Below are 23,426 nucleotides of genomic sequence, written 5' to 3'. Positions count from 1 at the left end.
TTTTGGGTTTTCCAGTTTGTACCAGACACTTTCTGCAAATGGCTGAATCGTGTGCCCCGTTTTGGTACTGTTGCTGTTCTGATGGCACTGTGTGTGCAGAACTGACTGCCGCCGCTCTGCGAGTTACTGACGTGTGCCTTTTGTCAGTCAAAAGGAGGAGTTCGCCCCTAGAAATTCCCTGCAGTATTTGTTGGCTGTTGTTCCTTATAATAACTGCAAAAGGATGAAATGTCACAAAATAAATAATTGTTTATGGGTATATTTGTTAGGGCAACCAAAAGCTTTGGCCGCAAAACGGGTGAATCAGTTCAGGTACATTTTCTGTTTAGTGCCAGGAAGTTAAATTGAATGCTGAGATAGAATCCCCCTTTATCTTTTCCTCCCTGATTTCTTTCTGCTTTGTTTCCAATTTATAGCTTTATATATAATATGTACTTCACTATATTTTGTTCATGTAAGTGTTATTAAAACTTCACCTTCCAGCACAAATCCCAGGAGTAGAGCGGGTTTGTTGGTATTAGCGAGGTTCGCCAAGGACATAAACATGCTACAGGACCCTGTCAAAGGGATCAAAAGCATGACTGAAGTATACATCAGAGATTATGTAAAGTCCTAATCTCCATAGGGGAAGCTGGGTGGAGTCCAACCCAAGAACTAAATTCGCTTGCGTCATTTATCTTTCTGCTGCTGCGGATATGTAATTAACTCTCAGATCTGGGGTGAGGCAGAAATCAATGTAAGATTGGGTTTATGCTGGCTAGCTGATGGGGTTTCTTCTTATTTTTCTTTAAGGTTCTGATAAAACATCACATGCAATGTGATGTTCATGCCCTAAAACCTGATTTAGATGATCTAGCTGTTTGTTTCTGTGCTGGTGTGGGGGTTTTGTAAACATCTGGGAATCACTGCCTGCTAAAGCAAATGTTTCTTACTGTGTTATGGCCCAGGAGGCACACAGTTGTCAACATCACACTCTGAGTAAACTTAAAAGGTCTCTTATTAAAATATTTGTTTCTTTTTCTTCTTCCCCACCTCACTTTTCAGGTTGCGAAGGTGCTAAAGCATGGCTGACTTGGATCACAACCTCAGTCTTGCGGATGCTCTGACAGAGCCGCCTCCCGAGATCGAGGAAGAGGTGAAAAGGGACTTCATTGCCACTCTGGAGGCAGAGAAATTTGATGATGTGGTTGGAGAAACAGTAGATAAAACAGACTATGTTCCTCTGCTGGACGATGATGATGCAAAAGCTGGGAGCCAGGAGCCAAAAAGCAAACCCCATGCAGACGGTATTCAGGTGGAACGTAAGTGTCTAAAGCACAAGGCCAAAAAGCCGCATCACTTAAGCGTCACAGAACACTTTTGCTGATTGTAATATTGTGAGGCCTGCTAAAATAGGACTTTTATATGTTGCTGGGTTTAGCCTGAACAATTTACTTTAAAAGCAAAGGTTGAGATCAAATCCTGTCTCTTGCTTTTCTACTCTACCGTCTATTCAGTTCTTCAGCCTGTAAAAGAAGCTAGCATTACTACTCCACAGAAAATGCTATTATTTACGTTAGGATTTTGTGGGCTTCTTGGAAAAAGCACTGTCCAAAGCGTGTGACTGCTACGCTTCTATACACAGTGCTTTCCACCTCAAAATAGTAGCGCCGTGCAAGATACCACTGCTCTGGGTAACGGCAAATCCGGGGTGTAAAGATCGCTGACCTGCTGTCGCTGCCGAGGTCTGCAGATCGGCATCTCCGTAAGGCCCGCGCTGCGTGTGAGCTGCAGGCTCGAGTGTTACATAGCTGAAGCTTTGTTTCTCCGCTCCTCCAAGGGGCTAATTCTTTTGACTTCTCGCTGCATGAATAGCCTGGTTCTGTGCATATATAGTAAAACGTGGTGCTGTCTCTGCTGGTTGTGAACATTTACTAGCCCAGTTGATGTTTATTAGTGTTAATAGCTTTATCACTACTTAGAAAAAGGAGAGGTTTAAACAGATACTTGCTTCCCTAGCAGAGTAAAGAGGAAAGCAGTGAGATTTGGGGGTCATACTTTAGGTTTCTTTCTTAGTAAGCAGTTTCAATGCTTTGTGTCTTCACCTGCGTGATGTTCCCCCCAGCCAAGTGGGAATAGTCACCTGGGACGAGTAGTGCCTTGATTATTTTATTTTTTGACCTTGATCTAAGCTGTATAAAAGACGATAATGTTTCTTCTTAGACAGGTAACCCAGTGACTTCTTTCAGAAGAAAGTTTTTTCTTTTTTTGCCTTAATCCTGACGCTTATCAGCATTGATGGAAGTAGGATGTGCAGAACAACTGTAATGACCACCCACCAGAAGCACAGGACTTCCAGGACTACAGAACAGGGAATTGTACAATGGGGATTTCTGGTCTGTTTAAGCCACTGAATTGCATTGTTTAGAAGAGTATTGGGTGCCGTGTAATATAGAAAATGTAACTTTGAGCTTTCCATACGAACAGAGTTCATTAAACGGTAACAAACAAGTAGGAAGGGTGGAAGGGGGCAAAGAGATTATAAAACTTTGAGCTTGGGTCAATTCAGAGCTGTGTTACTGTATTCAATTATAGTAAATCTAATGGTAGGTGTTTGATATTTTAGCATTGCAGAAGTGGGAGTAACAGAGAAATATGAAGACTTGTTAACACTTTTGCATGTGGTTTAAGGGTATTTTAAAATACTGCTTTGTTCTAGAAGTTACAGATTCTGAAACACCTCAGCATCAGAATTTCTCAGCGTTAAAATCATGAGACAATATTAGTTTTAAATACAAGTTCCTTAAGTTGTGTCCTCCCAGACGTGTATCCCTTGAGCATTACCATCAGAACTCAGTATTTCAAATAACTTCAGATTCTTGAAGCAGATATAACAAGACCTTTTGGGTTTGCTTAGTAATTGAAACTCGCTGAACTGCTTGGTAAGAAAACTGTGTGCAGCCCTGAGGCAGAGACATTGGGGTGCTACCGCAGGTTGCCTTTGGGCCAGACTCTTCATCTGCATCTTTTGGCTTTTCTAATCCCCTTCTCCTCCCCAGTGCCTTCCTTGGCCGTACAACCAGTTGTTTGTCTGCTGGAGCAGAGCTTGTGTCCCTCCTACGAGGCAAGGGGGGATGCAATTTCTTCTTCTGGGGTTGGAGACTTGTTTTTCCCTTTTTTGGGATAGCCGGAGAACAGTTACGAGCATTATCTAAATCTTTGGCAAGATGAAAACAAGACCCTAACTGAAGATTTGTAGACCTTGCTTGCCTTGAGTGTGTAAGAGAGTGTTTTTCAGCTTTCCCACCTTGTACCAGGAGGGGAAGGGCTGTCAAACTCTGTGGTCTAAACTACCATCCGTGTACTACAGGACAGTCAGGATTTGATCCTGTTATGTCTTCATTTGTCTAATCTGTTTTTCCCTGAAGTGATGGGGATACCTGGTTCTTCCGTGAGATTTATTCAGTGTTTAGAACTGTTTTGTTTTTTTTTAAAAATGCAGTAAAGCTTAATGTACTTGCTCTTATTGAGGCCATAGAGTAAACGAGCCTGGGTGAGGTATTACAAGGTACTAAAGGGCTGTTAGGGGTTGTTCTAGTGCAGTGCTTTGAGTGTCACCTGAAGTTTTTGGGAAGGGGAGACTGCTACGTGAAAGGCAGCAAGAGTTCTATGTCCCAGGCTCCAAATATGACTGCAAATAACTTTGTTTTCCTGAGGGAGGAGAGTAGCTTTCATGGATCAGGCTTTTCAGCCCCCGCTTGTTAATTTATTTATGTTAAAAGGCATGAATGTGTTCAGACAGCACGGTCGCTGCTGCTGAGATTGCCTCTCCCCAGTCAGAAGAGGTTTAATCATACGTCCCGTCAGGCTCTAGCTGTTCTGTCTCCGCTCAAGGTTTTTCTTTCACTTTTTTCCTAAACCCAGGAGCCAGATGAGACGAGTTCAGTGATCAGACAGGTCCGCATCGTGGACCTGGGACCATGTGAGTACAGAGAGGAGGAGAGGGAGACGTGATGAGCAGTTGTATGGTCACCTACAAATTTGTTCTAGAACAAAGCTCTAATAACAGTTAACTTTTAAAATATCATTGGAAAGGCATAGCTTAAGAAGAAAGGGTTTTAGTCTTTCTAGCACCTGGCTGGACATCATAATTTGGCAAATTCTGGGGTAATCCTCTTAGGGCATTGGGGGCTTTACATAACGCCGAAGGATCGCTTTGGGTGTGTGCCGCGCTGTTTGCAGTTAGCTTTCCTTATCGGCTCCAAGGAGTTCAGAGGATACGTGGAGCTTCCAGTTAAAGTCACGGAGGCTGTAGTGGCGGTTTTCATTAGGGTGCTCATGTGAAGTAGGGGATACGCATCCCTAAGAGCAAAGGAAGAGATGTCTGGGTGGGGGCAGGTTCCAGCTGAAAGGGAAATACTGAGCTTTGGTAGCTTACAGCAGGCAGCAGTGCTCCTGTGATCTGTTTTATTTGAAGCGAGGACCAGTATTGTTTCTGAAATGTTTGATTGTGTTATTGTTGAGGAGTTGTGTACTAGCAGCTAGCACTGCGGCATAACTGTCCACGGCCTTGTACACGGTAAATGCAAGTTTTCCATTCTTGTACTCGCTCTATTCACAAACTTGGTGATGAATCTTAACTTTGTATACATTTTTTTAATAGGGAAACAAGTACTGAGCATGATGTAAGTGATGAAGTTTTTTAATTTGCTGTGGGCAGTGGCTTTGGGGCTTTCTTCAAGCACATGTGTCACCACGAGATGGCTCTGCTGGCGCTGCGTGGTGCTGCTGGACGGACACTGCACAGCAGAGCACGGCATCCCCCCCGATACGGAAACACAGCACAGCTCTGAGCCTAAAACCGGAGGCTAAACCACAACATTTCCCTTTCCTTTTACCTCCCTTTCCACACTAGGAGTAAGCACCTTTCTTGCAGAAGATGGCAGGCTTTGTTTTTGCCAAAGAAGGTTTAAACACTTTGTTGCATATGAAACTGAAGATGGAGAATGTTCCATATACCCCAGCGTCTCAGAGAGGTTAAAAAAAGTCAGCAAATGATGTTAAGATACTTGCATTTTTATCTTACATGATAAATGAAACGCCTTCTCCCTCTCAAAATCTGTCCATCCCCATTCCTGCCCCAAAGCTGTTAAAACTTCTGGTTAGTATAAATCCCTATATTGTCTTTTTGTACAAAACCCAAGTATTGCGTGTGATCTGAGTGCACTCTCAGATCTGTCAGCCGCTGGTTCAGAGACCCAGGCGATGCCGAAGGAGCACTCCTAATGTGTGTGGTTTGGATGTTCTGCCCCAGATTTCAGCTGCTTTCCTAGCATCTCGTGGCCTCGCTGCAGAAGCTGCAGGTTCGTTTCGGCACAGGGCCTTGTACCAGTAGTCTGTCGGGAGCATATTTCAGTGTGAGGGGGCGTTTTGGTGCTTTTTGTTTAAAGTGCAGATTGTATTGTAAAGCTGCCTGGGTCTCGGCTTGAGTTGCTTAACTACAGAATATACCTCTATTTTCTGTAGTATTGTCTATTAGTATTGTCTTGGTAAGCCAAACTGTTCTTGAAGCTTTTTCCATGTTTTATGAACTAAAACGGTGAAATCAGTTGTTATAGTTCACAATGCAAAATTAATCTTTCTCTAGCTCAATTGCTTTGCACTGATTTAGCACCACTCAGGTAATATTTGTGCTCAATTAAGTGCCGTTCACTGGGGGTTCTCCAACGTCTAGCCATCCTGGATTCAATCCCATCGTAGGCAGTGATCAGACAAGACGATTAAACCTTCAAGCTTCAGAGTGTGAAGGTGGGATGAGGGGAGAGGGATATTCATGGAAGTTAGTGCGGCAGGTCTCCTTTTCCTGCTCATGGCTGCGTATGCATCTGGGCTTCTGTTAGTGCCCTGTGACGGCATGCGTGCGCTTTGGGAAGTCCCGACATCCCCGAAACACAAAACCATGCAAGCCTTGGCTTCCATTTAAATTCAAATTCTTTTTAATTCTCATGGTTAGAGAAGATTGAGAATCCAAACCGAGTGTTTATGTCCTTTTGGGAGGCCAAAGGGCAAGCAGAACTCTAAGCCTTTTTGGGTTTTTGTCTAAGCTCTCTGACAAAGTTGCAATCAACCAAGTCTGCATGCACAAATATGTGCCAGGATGATAAAACACACAAAACAACTCTCATCCACAACCCCTCCATCCCACCCTGGCCTGCCAAGAGCTCTTTTCCACTCGTGCCCTCTGGTATCCCAGACCTACGGAGCAGGCTGCAGGGCTGATGGTGAAAACGCGCTCAGTTGTGGTTACGCTGCTGCGTGCACTATGCCAAGTCACTGCTGGAGATTAGGGGGTTTATATGGGCACTGTCCATTTGCTTGAGATTATCGGTTTAGCGAATGCTGCCTTAAATTTGTTTATATAAAAACAACCCTTTGATCCACTAGCCAGCTGCAAATACTATCTTGTGATTCTGATGAGGATTATGTAGTTACAACATCTTGACATGTTTTTGGTTTTATGCAATTTGGAATATAAGGGGAGGAGACCTGGCCCTGGGAAGGTTGCTGGGTGCATTCACACTTGCACTCTAGCTAACGAAAATAAGTTTGATTTGCTCTGAAGGAGCTGACCTTCAGAGACATAAAAACTACCAATGCTGGGTGAGTTGTTTGATTTGACCTGATTTTCTGGAAGCTTGTCTTCCAAAAAGGTAAAACTGTAAAGGAAAACATTAATTGCTCTTCATCCTTCCCAAGAGGTGCAGGAGGAAAGACATGGCATTTCTGATTCTTCTGCCCATTTGGGAACCCACCGTTGAGCTGAAAATCTTTTAGATTTTGCTCAGTTGAGTGTTCGATTTGCAGAGACCCTGGCTTGGCCGAGCACATGGTGCACGTGCAAGGGTGTCCTGCTTATCCCTGCGTGTTCGCAGAGCTTTTGGAGAAAGTTAAAAGCTGTTGCCTATACAAGACCTGCTTGCAGGTTCCTCTGCCGTTCTCATAACTGGAGCTTTTAGATCACTTCCCCTCGCGTGGCTCTGAGGGCAGAGAAGTGACCTGCAGCTAGCAGGGTGCGTGCGGAGAAGGAGCTACTGCGGTTACCGCTCAGCACGTCGAGAGCGAGAGGGATGCCGCAGTGGCTTTAACCTGTTCTTTTGCCCCAGTTCCTGTTGAAAATCCTACATGTGCTTCAACATGTCTTACTATTTTTTTTTTTTTTTTTCTCAAATGAGTGAGTATCGGGGACTGACTAAGATGAAGCTTCTCTGAAGGAATGTATTTGTGCTTTGTAGCCTGGAAGCCGCACAGATTGCGAGCCCTCTCAGCTCTATGGAAGGTTAAGCCAGAAACGCAGCTGGCTTTGAGCTGCCCTTGTTTTTATCTGCCATAGCCTTTGGTAGCCTTGACTAATGTTTTGGGGGGGTGTTTTGTTTGATTTGAAGCTTGCAAAGCCCTTGGTAGGGGGAGGGTGAGGTGTCCTGGCCTCTCTTTTTGATGGAAGACAGTTGGCTTGGATCGCTTGCTACCGAGGGGACCAGTCTCTAGGTGTAAACGTTTCCACAGACAAAGTGTTTATTTTCTGAATAGCTGAACAGCACTGAATTGCCAGCGGCACCACGGAGCGGGCTGTATGCAGTGCAGAGCTGACCTCAGGTGCATGCGAGCTGCTCATGCCAAACGCTACCAGAGCAGCCTTACAAAGGAACGGTTTTTTAGCGTTTAGCCCTATTTGCGATCGAGTCCTGTTCTTAACGTATGGGTGATGGTGGTGGCATCAGGACCAGACTATGAAACGTTTCATCAGCTGTATTGCCTGTGCAAGGTGTAATGACCAGGTTTGGATGAAATGGAAAGCAACATGTGATCATTTTGTCCAATTTAAAACAGAACTTGTACTCAAGTTTTCAATTACAGGTTAAATACTGAAGAAATAGGAGTGAGTTTGTGGCTCATGGTAGTGGGGGGGTTGCTGTTTATTTTCCTCACCACCAAAAGATTTTTTGCCGTGTTTAGCATGAGTGAAGGCTAGAGAAGGCTTGCGCAGCCTCTGTTACAGCGGCATCATCAGCTACCTTCATTAAACCCGTGTTACGGCACCCTTTTGAGCAGGACTTAAGACAACTTGTAACTCTTGCACTTGGGCTAAGCTTCCTGGCGGTGAACTGGAAGGTGCAGCACCGCGTAATTCCTCGGAGATCTCGTTGCAAGACCCTGGTACCCCACGAGACACCCAGCATGCCTTCTGGCAGCTGTGGAGCAGTGTTGTATAAACCATCCCGTGACCCTGACTTCTCCTTGCCTGAACTGCTCAGTAAGTTCAGTGACTGGCAGTAGTTCTCCCAGTTACTAGTTAAGACAGTTCTAGTGTTACAGTAAATACCAGACCTTGTAGAGACTGACAGCAGGAGGAGCTGGTGTGTTTAACTGCTAGGAAACAGGTCCAGGGATTCCTGTAGTATTTTCAGCTACTTGAAGAGGATGTAGGTGTATGTTTTTCTATAAGCCGTCTGGCAAGTTCATGTTGAATTTTCGTAAAACACCGGGATGAGCCACTGAAGTAACTGGGAAGGCTTTTCCTTTTGCTTTACTGAGGGTTGGATTAAGGCCCGAAGCGCCGTGTCTGAAGTACACTGGTATGTAGCTTTGTGTTACAACTGCTTGAGCTCAGGGGAGGGACAGCAGCAACTCCAGGTAACTGATGTGGGTCTCTTTGGGAGTGATTGTATTTATTTACTTACAGGATTTTTTTAATCCATTGCCCTGAATGTTTTTTCACAATAAGCAGAACGAATGGCCTGAGGAGCTGAGCTGCTGTTAGAGCTTGTGCTGCTTGTTACGCTTAATTAATAATACTACTCAGTATCGTTCTTGCAATGACTTCTCTTTTCTGTTTCACAACTGGAAAATGGGATAAATTCTTTGAAATTAAGCAGAGTTTATTTAAGAAGATATTAGAAAATATTTTAAGACTTGGTACAAGGATGATCCCTTCAATTTAGGTAAATGGCCTTGTAATATTCACCTGTCATGGTGACAGCAATATTGTGCTGCTGGCAGTCTGCACCAGTGTTAATACCACAGCACAATGCAGCTGCTTTTGTAAGGACCATCGTCTGATCTCAAAGGCTGTAATTTAAGAGAAATAAAATTCCTCAAGCAGTTTGCCTAAGCAATTATAGTTATCGACCCTCAGCAGCCCAGCGTAGAGATTATGGGGTGAGTAGAGAATTTCACTAGCATATTTTGAGGATTAGGAAGAACTATTTGAGTACTAGAACAAGGAATGTGTTTTAAAGAAAATTGTTAGTTAAATTCCTTATTTCTTCCCAAAGATGGTTTCCAAGCAGCATTTTCAAGAACATTACATGGTTGGAGATAGCTACCTGTTACAGAGTGGCTTTCCTAAGGCGGCCCGCTGAGCAGACGGCAAAGCCAAGTTTAGAGCTCAGTTCTTTGATTCCCAATTGCTGCAGCTATCGCTAGGTCTTGTATTGCTGCCGTGATTCCAAGTTTAGTGTGTCAATCTTGGTGCCTGTTAAAACTTTATCTGACAGTGTCAGAACAAGATAGACTAAATCTCTTGATGTTTTTTGGAATCGGTCATCTTCCCCCCTCAACTGCCCTTCTCTAAATCTCTCCCTGATACCTGCTTTAGCAATGTGCTGTCAAAGCTCAAACTGAAGTCTTCTGACCTTTTTTTTCTAATACTATTAGGATAGCTTTGTCTGCAAGAAACTTGTCACGATCTGAGGTGGACCAATATTTAAAAATTCTAGGGAATTAGTTTGTGCCTGGTGGCTCTTGTCCTGTCACTGGCCTCCACCGAGAAGAGTGTGCCTCAGGCTTCTTTACAGCTTCCCTTCGGGTGCTTGTACACATTCCCCAAGCCTTCTCTTCTCCAGGGTGAACAGACCCAGCTCTCTAAGCCTTTATTCCTATGAGAGATGCTCCAGTCCCTTAGTCATCTTAGTGGCCCTTCACTGACCTCTCTCAGGTGGCTCCATCTCTCTTGTACTGGGGAGCCCAGCACTCCAGAAGTGTCCCAACAGTGCTCAAGTGAGGGAAATGATCACCCCCCAACCTGATGACAAGGCTCTGCCCAATGCAGCCTGGAGGGCTGTCGACCTTCTTTGCTGCAAGGGCACGTTGTTGGTTCATGTTCAGCTTGTTGGCCACCAGGAGCCCAAAGGCTTTTCCTGCAGAGCTGCCTTCCAGCAAGTTGACCCCCAGTATATACTGGTGCCTGGGCTCATTCCTCCCTTGGTGCAGGACTTTGCATTTCTCCTTGTTGAACTTCATGAGATTCTTCTCTGCTCATCTCTCCAGCCTATCCAGGTCCCTCTGGATGGCATCCCAAGCCTCTGTGTATTAGCCACTCCTTCTGCTTTTGTGTCATCTGCAAACTTGCAGAGGGTGTGCTCTCCTCCATCGTTCAGGTTATTAATGAAGATGTTAAATGGTATTGGCCCCAGTGTCGACTGCTGGTGGGCTTTGTGCTAGCGATCACCACCCTCAGAGCCTGGCTGTTCAGCCAGTCTTCCATCCACCTCACTGTGCAGTTATCTGACCCATGCTTTGTCAGCTTGTCCTTGAGGATGTTCTGGGAGATGGCGTTAAGGTCAACAGCATCAGCTGCTCTTGCCTGACATCCACAAAGCCTGTTGAAGTTCATCAGCTTGGCTAAGCATTGTTTGCTTGAAGGAAATCCAGAGTCACAGTGATCTAGTGCTGGCCCTTAGGAAGGCTTGGTTTGAAGTCATGGTGTGAATAGATCAAGAAGCTTCTAGTTGTTATGCCTTGAGTCTCCTTCGTGAGACTAGATTTTCTGTGCTTGAAAAGCTCTTCCTTTTGGGTTTTAAGTTGCACTGCCTCAGTGCCATGTGGGTACCTTAACTTGTTTAAAAAATAATTCTGGGGGAAAATCCCCTTATCTGTGTTTGATAATGTTACAGCGTTGTTCTTAGTTGTTTTTAAGTTTTGGATTAAGATTAACTTCAGCCAGTGCTAACATTTCCTTTGATTTCTTGCAGATACTTCAGCTTCTGGGCCAACAGTTGTAGAAAATGGTGACCATGGAATAGAAGATCACCGCACAGGTACGTACTTCATGTCTGAAGGAAACATGTCAACTTCTTTATTTGTTACTGGACCAGTAAACCTCACTGTGACAAAATGCATTTTCTTTTTGAGTCGTATTTCTCCATAGAGGGTTGGTTTTGGTTTTTTTAATGAGCTTTTCAAAGAATTTGAAACAAAATAGAACTTCATTCTCTTTTGGGTTTGAAATTGCTTGTTGCCATAACGCCTCATTCTGAAGACATTGTATACTTTATCCATGGTGAGCGTTGGGAAGGCAACATCTAGGGCACTGATACCGAAAGGGCTTTCCAGTGACTCCCAATACTCACTAGCTGAACTCTACCCTAACCTGTGACCATGACTTCTGTTCCCCATGAGACCAACAGTGTCCTTTCTTCTCTGAGTACACCATCCTCTGCAGTTTTTTCATTTGTTAACTGTTAGCTGCTACTGAATTACACTGCTTTGTTTGTTCTGCAGCTTCCCCTTCCACCCCAAACGACCCTTCTGGAAATATCTCCAGTAGTTGCTTTAGCAGTGCCAAAGCCGAAACTGAGGTCTCCTGAACCCTTTTCCAAATAGCACTAGGATAGCTTTGTCTGCAAGAAATTTCTCGTGACTTAAGTGGACCAATATTTCAGACTTGTGAGGAATCTGGAAAATAATTGATCTTTCCAATCAGCCTAACATATGCTGTTAGTCTTTTAGCGCTAGCTCCCTTTTTTGAGACACTCTTCCTGTGAATTGAGTTTCCTATGAAATTCCAGCCGAAGTGTTTCGGATGAGCAGTGCCAAACTCTGCAACCAGTGGATTGTTTCCTTTGGTGGTGAGGAGGGTGTGGACTTTGAGAGGCCATACTGTAGCGCCTCTATTTTCTTGAGGGTAAAATGTTCAAAAGGCGATTACCAACACCAGCATGGCAAGAGCTGTTTATTTGGTCTCCCTTTTCATGATGTTCAGCTCCGTACAGATCATCACTAAGGCTGTTTGATGTTCCCAGCACTAACATCCCTGTGAGTCCATAGGTGTGGCCCCAAGAAAAAAAAATCCAGGAGATGATGATGAACGTATGGGAGTGGGAGACAGGGATGAATTAAAACACATTTTTGCTATAATTCTATTTAGAGTGTGAGCAAGTTTCATGTTCTTATTGAGGATGGGAATATAAAAATTGATCTTTGTACTTAATTTGCCATTGTAAATCTGATCACAAGGAAGCTGTGCATCTTTCATAATTCAGTATAAAACTGAAATTAAGAACATTTCTGAACCTTCCTAAAGATACTTCCTCTCTTTTTTATAAATACATACAACTAAAAAGAGATAGAAATAAAACCAGATTTATGACACTCCAGGTATGACTAATTAAATGCATTGGGATTTTTTTATTGAACATCTGAATAATTTTCTTGTTACTTAATGCGAGCTTTTCAGAGGTTTAACTCTTCACACACTAAATGCTAACAACTTTGATCAAAGATACTTTTATGTGTCTGAAGCTTTTTAATTTATTAATATGTTCCATCTTTGTGGGGTAGGGTTGTTGGGGTTTTTCTTGTTAAAGGCTGTCTAAAAGTGACATCAAAGTGGTAGAAAGAGCGTGTCAAAGGATGAAGAGTCATAGGCATCCAGTTAATTAGGTTTTTCAGAATAACAGAAGATTTATACAACACAACTGGTTCATGGACTCTTTCCCCCTACCCTGTCTCTACGGAATACTTGAAATATCCATACTGATACATTTGAGAGTCAGGGAGAAATGCTAATTTTTGATCAGATAATAGAGGTTTTTTCAGAGTTGGAAGAGCAGTTGATGCTCTGCAGGGATACAGGCACGTTGTTCCAGACCAGGTGCTGGACTGCAGGGATGCCTGGTTCTCCATTTGGTAGGTGGTGCTGCCTAAAGCCTTTTGTCCCTGCCCTACGCCACCTTCAAGGAAGGCTGATGCTCAAGGAAACCAGCTTTTTGCTCCAAAAAGCAGTGTTAAGAGCTACAGAGAGAGCTTTTAAAAGCAGAGTGGTGTTTGAGTTGGATTCTTAAACAGACTCTGGGGAAAGTATTGGGGAAAGGTGTAGTTAAGCTATCTGAAAATACAAATGTCTGCTTATCTCTCCGGTCTAGATCACAGGAAGCATTGCTACACGGTTTTTTTCACCTATCAAATAAACCAGGGTGATGACTTGCAAATGTTTTAGTGCAGGCAACATTATCTACAGACATCTGGTGTATGTGTATGCGGAGGTTAGAATCAGTCAGGACTGAAATCTTAGTGCTGGCTTGGCAGCCTGTGCTGCCTCCTGACCGGATGCCCCGCTCCCAAACACCGTTAATGTAGTAGATGGCATAAATCCAAACCTGATGTAACTCGGGGGCAAAACCCTATATTAACTGTTGAATCATTTTTATTAGAGCACTGATGTATTCAAACCGTTCATGCAGGGATGTATATAGCTCAGTATTTCAGAATGTGAAGGGAAAACATGAACGGTTGACTTTACGTTGGCTGTTTACTCGAGGGCGTAAACCTGCAACTGTGAGGCTGGGAACCCTCTGCACCCGTTTGCTGTCCCTGAAGGGCAGAGACTGGTAGTTTCTCTGAAGGGTTCAGTTCTTGGCAGCGCTGAGCCGTATGTGGCGATTGCTTACTTGCTTTGTGGGTTTTGGGGTGGGTGTTGGGTTATTTTTTTTTTTGAGAGCTACAGACCGAGGGCTCTAGCTTGAGTACTCAGCACACAGACTGAAACTCTCTCTAGTAAATCTGTTCTTCCTTATAAGGATAAATAGAAGAGCAGTTGAGGCAGTGTTCGGAGGGAAGCTGTGCACATCTGGTGCAACTCAAGTGAATCAGCGAGGGTGGTGGTGGGGGAAAATAGCTTATCACTGATGGCACGTAGGTGTTGAGTCAGGGAACCAACTGCCAGCGTTCCTGATGCCGAGGTTAGAGGGTGCCCAGCAAAACCCTAACAGCAGGTTTAAAACAACAGCAATGAAAAGTGTAACTTCTGAACATTTGCAACTCTGTATTGCAGGATATTTGCCTAGAGTTCAAAGGAATTATGCATTTAAAAAAAAAAAAAAAAGACAAATTTCTGGAAAGAAATCCATCAAGGATTGTCAGATGGTTTAATGCGGATACCTCTCATTCCAAGATCCTGTTCGTTATCTTGCTGGGAGCTGAGAAGTAACCTAGGGAAGTATCACTACTGGGTGTTCGTACTTTCCCTAGCTGGACTTTCTCTCCAACCAGCCTGCTTGTCTTTCTCTCATCTGAGATTGGGCCACAAAAATATTTTGTCACTGCTTTCAGTGCAAATTGTGCTTTTAAGCAGCATCCTGAGCTGCTGCTCTTTTGATAGCAATTTGTCACTAATCTTGATTTATCACAGCTAATTTTTGCATGTGGCACAATGTCATGCCGTAGCATGACTACTGATTTATTTTCAGACACTTCTAAAAGCGAAATTCCACGTGTCTCTAATCTGGCTTTTGGCAAATCTCCTGGCTGCACTAAATGAAATATTGCTTGTTGTGCAGTGTGCTACCTGAATGTTCATGTTTACTAATGACTTGCGCTTTTTTGCCCCTTTCCCCATCCCGTTTCCCTCTCCTACTTCTTTTCCTCTCTTCTATTTTCTCCTCCTAGAAGCCTAGACTGTCTCCTAACACTGGGGCTGCCACTGACACAAGACCAGTGTACTTTTCTACCCGCCATTACACTTCTAAAATCTTCAGCATTTTACAGAGCTCTTGCTTTACATCTTTGGACTTTACGTGTAGAAGAAACCAAAGGATAGCTGTGCTGTCGGGTAGCTGTGCTGTCAGCCGATGAGCCCTTCTCCTCCTCCCTCTCTGCTCTGCAGTGCTTGTTGAAACCTTCCTTTCTTTGTGTAAGCACAAACGTGCGTGATGGTTTTTAACTGCACTATTTCAGCACTCCCACTGTTTTTAAATCACAACCTCAGCTCCATTTTTAGTTCCTCCACTTTTAAATTTAATTTCTATCTTTTTTTCATGGATGCTTAATAACAGAAGGTTTGATGTTAAAGTTGCGCTTTCATAGCGGATGGGTCCACCATGACTGCAGCTCCTTTCCCTTCTCCCTGTACTCACCGCAGCCTTTTAGAATCATGCTGAGTTTTGCCTGTGTCCTTGCTGCTTTGAAACCTTCTCATAGGAGGTTTTTCTCTTTAGTGATGTCTTCTTCAAAACAGATGTTTTCACATCATAGAACTTGAGAAACAGATTAGGATAAACTCTGTTTACTGAGGTGCAAGCAGGTTGTCTCTGGTTTGAGAGGGATGGATTGTGGGGTTCAAGCACTTGCCATCAACTGGGAGTACACAGGAAAACGACCAACCCCAGTTCCTGCCCCAGTAAGCTGCTTTGCTGTTGTACTGCTTCCTGCAAGCCTGGGAAGTAAGAAAGAAAACTGCCTTTCTTCTAACTTCATACCTCTAGCTCTGTTTTGGTAATGGCAGCCTGCTTGGATGCAATTTTACCTGCCATGAAAAATAATCTGTCCCTTCCAAAACAGAGAGAAACGAAAGATCTAGGACTGTCACATCGATACTGAAATAATTATGCCAGTTTCCAGCAACACCAAAAGGGCCTGGTTTAACCTGAAACAGAGCTGCAAGAAGTCAGCAGGTCTGTTGCAATGCCTGCTGTCTCCATAAAGCTGCAAAGCTTTCCAAACACAAAAGTCTTAGGTACTGCCATTCAACAGATAAAATACCAAAGAAGGAAATAATTTGGAGAGGCTACTTAGTATTTGACATGAGACAAGCTCAGCCCGGTTTTTGTAGACTAGTGCGTGTTTTGTTTGAGGATAATCGTGTTGTGTAGCTAAGGGTAGTTTGCCTACAGCACCTGATAAAAGTACAGGATCTATTTGAACCCCAATCCAGTCTAAGGTAGGATGTGATTCTCCAAATTGCCAAAAGCCAGCTTGCCTAACAATGTTATTTTCTTGTTGTGAAGAGAGTAGCGTGCACCTGAATATCCCTAGTACCCTGCTGGTACCCATGACTACGTTACAATGCTGGTCTGCTAATGATGTACTGGAAGAGTATCACACCTCGAATGAATACTACTGTTAATGTCAGCACAAGGTTTTCTTTAAAGATCTCCCTCCAATAGTCTTGGTTTACTTTTTTGTATCTGAGACCTCACATGCTCCCCACCCAGGGTGACAGCGTCCGGAGCTGCTGCAATGAATTGTGTGTAGTGATGTGCATCAGGACTCGAGGCTTTTGTTCTCTAATTTGGTGGCAATTTATTGCTCTACCCACCATTCAAAGCCTCATTAGTAGCTGACATCCTTGCGGTGCCAATTTCTGAACAAGTGACGCTGTTGGCTTCTCCTCCGAGGTAGATAGCTGTCGTTTCTGAGAAAACCCCGTTGCGTACAGGCACCCGGCTGCCGAAGCTGGGCTCTTCCCTTGCCGGTCCGATGTGCCAACCTGGCAGAGCCACCACGCAGTCGCTTAAGACCAGCGGCCTTTGAGACCAGATCCTGACCAAAGGACAGAAATTAGCATTTTCCGCGTGTGCTAGAGCAAGAACGGTAACTGGGATTCAGGATACACTGGCAAGTACGGCTGTGACAGGTTGCCCTCTGTCTTACTGGTTTTACTGGAAGTGCTGCCATATGGTAGTGTGTAGCCAACAGCCCCTGCCTTTGACAAGCCACCAAAGCCTCGCCAGCTTTTGGGGTCTACAGGCCATCCAGGACCGTTCCTCCAGCCGTACTTCACACGTCGGGTCTGCTGCTCGTTCGCTCCTAAGGCCAGACGAGAGCAGTGGTGTGGGACGCAAGGAGAGGTGTTTGGTCCTTCTTGTCTTCCCAAAGAGCTTTCCTCTTGGGGGATTTTTGGTGTCTGTTGCCATAAAAGGAGATTGTTGTACTCTTGGCTTTATTTTTAAAGACCTCTTTGTAGCTATTTTTTTTTAATGTGGTTGATTTTGGAGCAAGGCAGCATCATGGCTAGTTTGGAAGTGTTTTACCTTGGTTCCACGAGTCACTCTTTCTGACCTTTTGCCTTAAGCGGGCTTAACTATTTGTGCCCTAGAAATAGAGAATAACTAATAAATTAGAAATTTTCAGATTGAGTAGCAGAAGGTTTCAGCTTAACTGAACATCAGGCTTTCTGCTCCTCCCACAGATGCTTTGTTTTGTTGAAATGCAGTGATGTTTTAAAGTACCTGCTAGAGGGGAGTTTCTAGCACTTGCAGCAGAGCTGGGGGGTGATCTGCCCGGCAGCCTCGTGGCACAGGAGCCCCGTCCGCTAACCAGGCGGCCCAGCAGTGTCCGGAGCAGAGGCAAGCAAAGATTGCTAACGCAGATGGGCACATCGGGCCTTCAGCCGCTGCCTCCGCTGCTAACATGAATAATTCATTCCATTCCACTACCACTTCCCCCCCCCCCCCATATTTTTATCTCTGTTTGTTTTAAATGTCATTAGGTTTACAAATATGAATGTGAACTGTAGACAGAGGAAAGAGCTGGTTGTTCCTGCTGGTTGGCCCTTCCCTACGGGGCTCTTCCCAAAGCTCTGCAATGTCACCATTTGCCGAAGCGTAACGTGCCTGTCCTGGGGGCCACGTGGTTTGGCAAGGGGCACGTTGGAGGGTCAGTCACTCCCAGAAAATGTACGTGTATCTTGCTGAAAATCCAGTGCAGTGAACGAAGATGCAGGAGTGTGTGTTTTGTTTTCCAGTTCTTATTTTCAGAAAGCCAGGTGTGGCTACCAAATGCACTCCTCTGTTTAAATTTCACATTACCCGTACTTTTCGCCAGTCTTTGGAGATGATATGAAACCATCACAGAACGTACCACAACTTTCGTGTGCTTACGAGCTCATCTGTTACCACGCCTGATTCTTCTTGATGATCCCAATGCTTTGTATGATGTGAAGCTGTATATCACTGTTGAATAAATCACCCTAATAAACGTCTCAAACTAACCTCTCAACAGTTGTACTGTGGTGAGAGTAGTCCTGGATTGCGCTGCTGCTTCACAGTTCGTATCTACATGTGCTTGATTAACCGCTCTGGTCTTATTTCTGAAAGAGGTAAATGGCTTGAACTGGAATACCTTGCTGTCTGGTTTGAGAACTTGTCTGTCAAAGAATGGGTTTAGTTAATACATTAAAATGGAAAATATTTCAATGAGCCATGTGATTTTGTTGTTGGGGAGGGACAGAAATAGAAAGAAGGAAAACATCTTCCCACGGCGCTCAAGGAATAGCGAGTGACCTGGGGATGGATGAGATGGATGCTCATTTCCAGGTTGGACTTCGAGGTACTTCAGATCGGCACAGATGAACTCCCTGGTAAATAATGCCTGGTGTTTGGGGCAGTGCCCCTCTTGGGGCTTAAGATGCCTGATTTTGTGAGGATTCACAGAAAAACGACATGTCTGTGGGAATGGTAATCTGCACTTAATATTTCTGAGGAGATGATGTATGCAATGGAAGCGTTTTAACTGCCACCCTGCTGAGGTTCAGTCTTTGTTATCTGACCCCTCTTGCTGTTGAATAAGTTGTTAGTGCACAAAGTTTAAAAAAAACAAAACCCCAAAAACCCAACAAACCCCACAACCCCCCTAAAAAGTCATTCCTTATGTTAGCATTTTGTAAATAGGCCACTTAGAGGTGTGCTTTTCTAGTTACAGCTATTTTTCCTTTTTTACCTGCCTGCTTATTTCCCATTTGGTGTGAGTTTTTATTTATAAAGGCTTTTATACTTTCTGGACTTAAGGGAGAACTTTTAGGGCTTTTCAGAATGGATCTGCATCCAACCATATTTGCTAAAGGAGAGTTCATGTTTTCTGTTCCTTCAGTTTAAAAAAAAAAACCAAAAAACCAAAAAAACAAAAACAAACCACAAAGTGAATAATTCAGAAGGCTTGTTTCATTCTGCAGACAGGCATGACTAAGGGGTTGTGTGTGTGTCTGATCTTTAGGGGGTGATTATTTTTAGCCCCAGACAGACGAGGGAAGGGGAGGGTGGGTGCACCTCAACGCAGCCTATCTGACAGCCGGGGCAGAGGTTTGGGGTGTTGCGCCCCTGCGCTCCCTGAGTCCTGGTGAGGATGCGGGCTGGGAGGCGAAGGCACTGCCGGGGGATGTGCTGCTTCCCCCTCGCCCCCGAGGGTGAGCGCGGAGGCTGAAGGTTTGCGCTCTGCGGGGTGCCCCTTCTGCCCTTGCAGCCGAAAGACCCTTGCTGCTTTCCACAGCTGGCGACGGAGTTGAGTAGCAGTTCGCGTAATCTCAACTCATGAGCTACTCCCGAGCGGTTCAGAAAGCTTAAAGAAGCTTGCCAGATGTTGAAGAGCTTGCGAACACTGGGAACGCGAGAGAAATGGGGGTAAATTTCCGTTCAGTGCAGAACTTTGCTTAGCAAATGCGAAGATCCCCTTCCGTACCTTGGATGAGATCAAGGTCTGTAACTCTCACGTGGCTGAGTGTTCGGTGGAGTGCCGTGCCGGGGAACGAAGGTGCCGTGCACTCAGATTGCAGGGAAGGATGACTCATGAGATCACCAGGGCATGCATCTGTCACTTCAATGTGCGTTTTATTAATACAGCTCTCCTGCGTACTAGTTTAATGTAGCTGGCGGTACTTGAGTTCTCGGGAACTGAAAAGGTGTATTGTGAGCTGCTTAACAATGGTCCTTTAAGTACAGAGAACGTCTTGCAGGAGCTTGGCATTACGATGTGACAGGTCTGTTCTAAAGGTAGGGCATTTGAGAGCTTTCAGTCCTTGGGTCTCTCTTGCTCTTCCACACCTCGGTGATTTGAATAGTTGCGCTTTGTGTGGAAGTGATGTAGATGTGTATTGACTGCAGCGAGGAGCATGTCCCAAAAGACAATCGCTTCTGCTACCAATTTTCTAAATCCTGCTTTCTGTTAAGATTCTGGTGAACATTCAATTCAGAATGCTGGTTTCATCTGCACCTTGGAATCTTTCATACCACGGGAATAGCTTTGCAAAACTGTGACTTTGGAAGATTAAAGTGGGGAAATGGATTTGTCTGTGGAGGAGCAGCCAGCTGCTACTAACACAAGCTTTTGTTTTTCAGATGACATTTTAGTGAAAAGAAGCTTAAGTATTATAGTGTTCCTCTGAGGTGTTTGGTGTGTTGTTGACCATTTCATAGAACTAGATAGGACCACTAATGATGGCTGCCTTGACTTCTGCAACACAGGGTGGTCCTCAGTAAGTTCCATGCCAGACCCATAACTTTTTTGTCATAAATACCTGAATTTGATTTCTTTCATCATCTGAAGGTTTTAAATCATCTGTTTTCTTGGGGTAAGTTCTGTGTAGTTCCTATCAGAAGTGTTCTTTTTATTAAAAAAAAAAACAAAACAACAACCAAGCCCCCCCCCAAAAATACACCCCAGAACCCAACTAACCACAAACAAAACCCCCAAACACTTCCTTATTTCTATTTTAAATTCAGTGAACTTGAAACAAGCAAAACTTTGAGATATTTACTTCTCGTACAGGCAGTTGCAGACTGATCAGCTCACCTCTCCGTTCTTTCAAGGGTATCTGAATGTTGTTGACGACGAGCAGCCGTAAGTCGGTCTGTCCGTGGTACCTTCGTTTGGCATTGACGGGCAGATTGTTTTGATTCCAGGATGATTTCTGAATCCCAGGGCGCAAAAGTGCATTGTGATATACACCCCTGTGCGTACGTATTTGTAACAAAAATCAGGCCGCCTCTGAGGACATAGAATCAACCTCTTTTGAAGATTCGGGATGCGCAACTTGCTCGTCAGCCTCTTAACTGCCTGGTACGGCAATGTTTTCTTTGGCCATCCAAGCAGAGGAGGCTCTCAGCTGTATGACAGTAAATGCACACGTACTTTATAAAAGCCCTGGGAATGACAGCTTTTGGGTTCAGTTTCCTTATGCAATCGTAGGAAGGTGTCACAGTGCGAGTGATCTCTAGGTGGATTTGATGGATGGACCACTCGGTGGATAAGGAATTGGCTGGATGGTTGCACTTAAAGAATAGCGGCCAATGGCTCGATGTCCAAGTGGAGACCAGTGACAAGTGGTGTTCCTCAGGGTTGGGGTGGGACCAGCACTGTTTGACATCTTTGTCAGTGACATGGACAGCGGGATCGAGTGCACCCTCGGCAAGTTTGATGACGACACAAAGCTGTGTTGTGGGTCGACATGCTGGAGGGAAGGGATGCCATCCAGAGGGACCTGGACAGGCTGGAGAGGTGGGACCGTGTGAACCGCATGGAGTTCAACAAGGCCAAGGTCAAGGTCCTGCACGTGGGTCAGGGCAATCCCAAGCACAACTCCAGGCTGGGTGGAGAATGGATGGAGAGCAGCCCTGAGGAGAAGGACTTGGGGTGTTGGGGGACGAGAAGCTCCACATGAGCTGGCAGCGTGCGCTGGCAGCCCAGAAAGCCACCCGTGTCCTGGGCTGCGTGTCCAGCAGCGTGAGCAGCAGGTCGAGGGAGGGGATTCTGCCCCTCTGCTCCGCTCTGGGGAGACCCCCCTGCAGTGCTGCGTCCAGCTCGGGGGTCCCCAGCACAAGGAGGACACGGAGCTGTTGGGGCGAGTCCAGAGGAGGCCACGGAGATGATCAGGGGGCTGGAGCACCTCTGCTCTGGAGACCTCAGGCTGAGAGAGTTGGGCTGGTTCAGCCTGGAGAAGAGAAGGCTGTGGGGAGACCTTAGAGCCCCTTCCAGTCCCTGCAGGGGCTCCAGGAAAGCTGGAGAGGGGCTGGTGCCAAGGGCAGGGAGTGCCAGGCCAAGGGGCATGGCCTGAAGCTGCAGGAGGGGAGATGGAGATGGGATGTGAGGCAGAAATCCTTCCCTGTGAGGGTGCTGAGGCCCTGGCCCAGGGTGCCCAGAGAAGCTGTGGCTGCCCCTGGCTCCCTGGCAGGGTTCAAGGCCAGGTTGGATGGGGCTTTGGGCAAGCTGGGCTAGTGGAGGGTGTCCCTGCCCATGGCAGGGGTGGCACTGGGTGGGCTGGGAGGTCCCTTCAACCCAAACCACTCTGGGGTCTTTTGCAGAAGTTGCTGCCTTTTCCATTTTCTGCTTAATCTGGGAGTACCAAGTCCCCATCGGTGGAGCGCTGCAAGCACCACACCTTGTGTCCTGGGGTTTTTTGTTCAGAGGAGCAAAACCACATTCCGGTGAAACGTGCCATTTGTGAAGGCGATTGCTTCGTGCTGTTTAGGCTCAGTTAAAGAATGGCCCCAGCGCCAGCAACTGAAGCCAGGACCGAACAGCTGAGGGTCTTCAGAGGGCTCTCTGCCTGGTGGAGACAAATTCCAAAAGCTTATTTGGGTTTATGTGAAACAAATTACAAATTTTTCTGAATTGCGGACTAACGCCTGTGCTAACGCCCGTGGCTTTGCTTCAGGCCATGACCCGGTAACGCCTCGGATGCTCTGTGGTCAGTTTTCACAAAATACAGACGTTTTCCCTATTCCCAACGCCTCGCTTGGGCAGCTATAGATTTCTCACCTTTAACTTGCCTGTTACATGTCTATGTACATAGTAAATAGAAATAACTTTTCATGGCCAAACTACTTAAAATTATTAATTATGAGTCAGAACACTTTCAAATTTCAGTTCTAACCCCAAACCAAATATTATGTAGTGTCTTAAACCTCGTGACTGTGGCCGCTGGCTGTCAGCAAACCCCAGTACCGTCTGCCCTCGCTATCTGCTCGTAGGAGGGCACGGAGCTTACCGGAGCAGTCGGGCGCTTTCCCGTAGAAATCTCAGCGTGACAAGGGAGTGTTTTGTGACTACGGATGACCTCTTTTACGTATGCTGTAAATACCATGCTTTCACTGAAACCTCCTGGATCGAACTTAAATGTAACTGATAGCCTTGGCGCTGTGACACGAGCTGTCTTTTTGGTAATTTTAATGAGCTCTATCGAGAAAAGAAATAAAATAATATTATAGCAAGTTATTCTTCGCTATGGATTTCGTATCTTGACATCACTTCTACCCTGACCACGGAGCAGAAGCACAATTTTTCTTTTGTATATTCTTGTCACTGCAATTTGGTTTTTATTTTGGAATCTCCGCATCAGGATCTTTATTTCTTCGCACAACAGTCCTCTAATTAGTGTTTCGCTAAACTAAATTTTGTGACTCCCAAATGCAGTAGGAAGGGAATAAATGGATGCTGCTGGCGGTGGCTATTTTGGGCTGGGAGCTCACATCTGATTAATGATGAAATGCAGCTTTTGAGCAAGAAGCGGCTGGCTGGTGGTAACTTCATCACAGAGTAAGCATCCACATTATGTCTGCTGCGTGTTGGATTGTAGGAGCCTCATGTTAAGGGGGTTTGGGTTGGCGGAGACTCTCCTGCCC

At 45.2% G+C, this 23,426-nt stretch overlaps 1 protein-coding gene across 25 annotated transcripts in view; it reads left to right on the top strand.

Moving 5' to 3' along the window:
* Positions 1–23,426, top strand: part of MAP4 (microtubule associated protein 4) — a 165,532-nt gene that overhangs the window by 52,648 nt on the left and 89,458 nt on the right. For 24 of the 25 annotated variants that reach the window (XM_054818332.1, XM_054818337.1, XM_054818330.1 and 21 more), the window contains 2 exons: positions 1,045–1,301; positions 11,010–11,075. In XM_054818332.1, the coding sequence (XP_054674307.1) occupies positions 1,064–1,301; positions 11,010–11,075 (304 nt within the window). In that variant the 5' untranslated portion in view covers positions 1,045–1,063. Of the gene's footprint in view, positions 1–1,044; positions 1,302–11,009; positions 11,076–14,703; positions 18,034–23,426 lie in introns of those variants that run through there. The other variant, XM_054818339.1, reaches the window with a different exon arrangement.

Source organism: Grus americana, chromosome 2 (genome assembly GCF_028858705.1).
Source record: "Grus americana isolate bGruAme1 chromosome 2, bGruAme1.mat, whole genome shotgun sequence".
Lineage (NCBI taxonomy): Eukaryota > Metazoa > Chordata > Aves > Gruiformes > Gruidae > Grus > Grus americana.
This window is presented reverse-complemented; position numbering and strand designations above follow the sequence as displayed.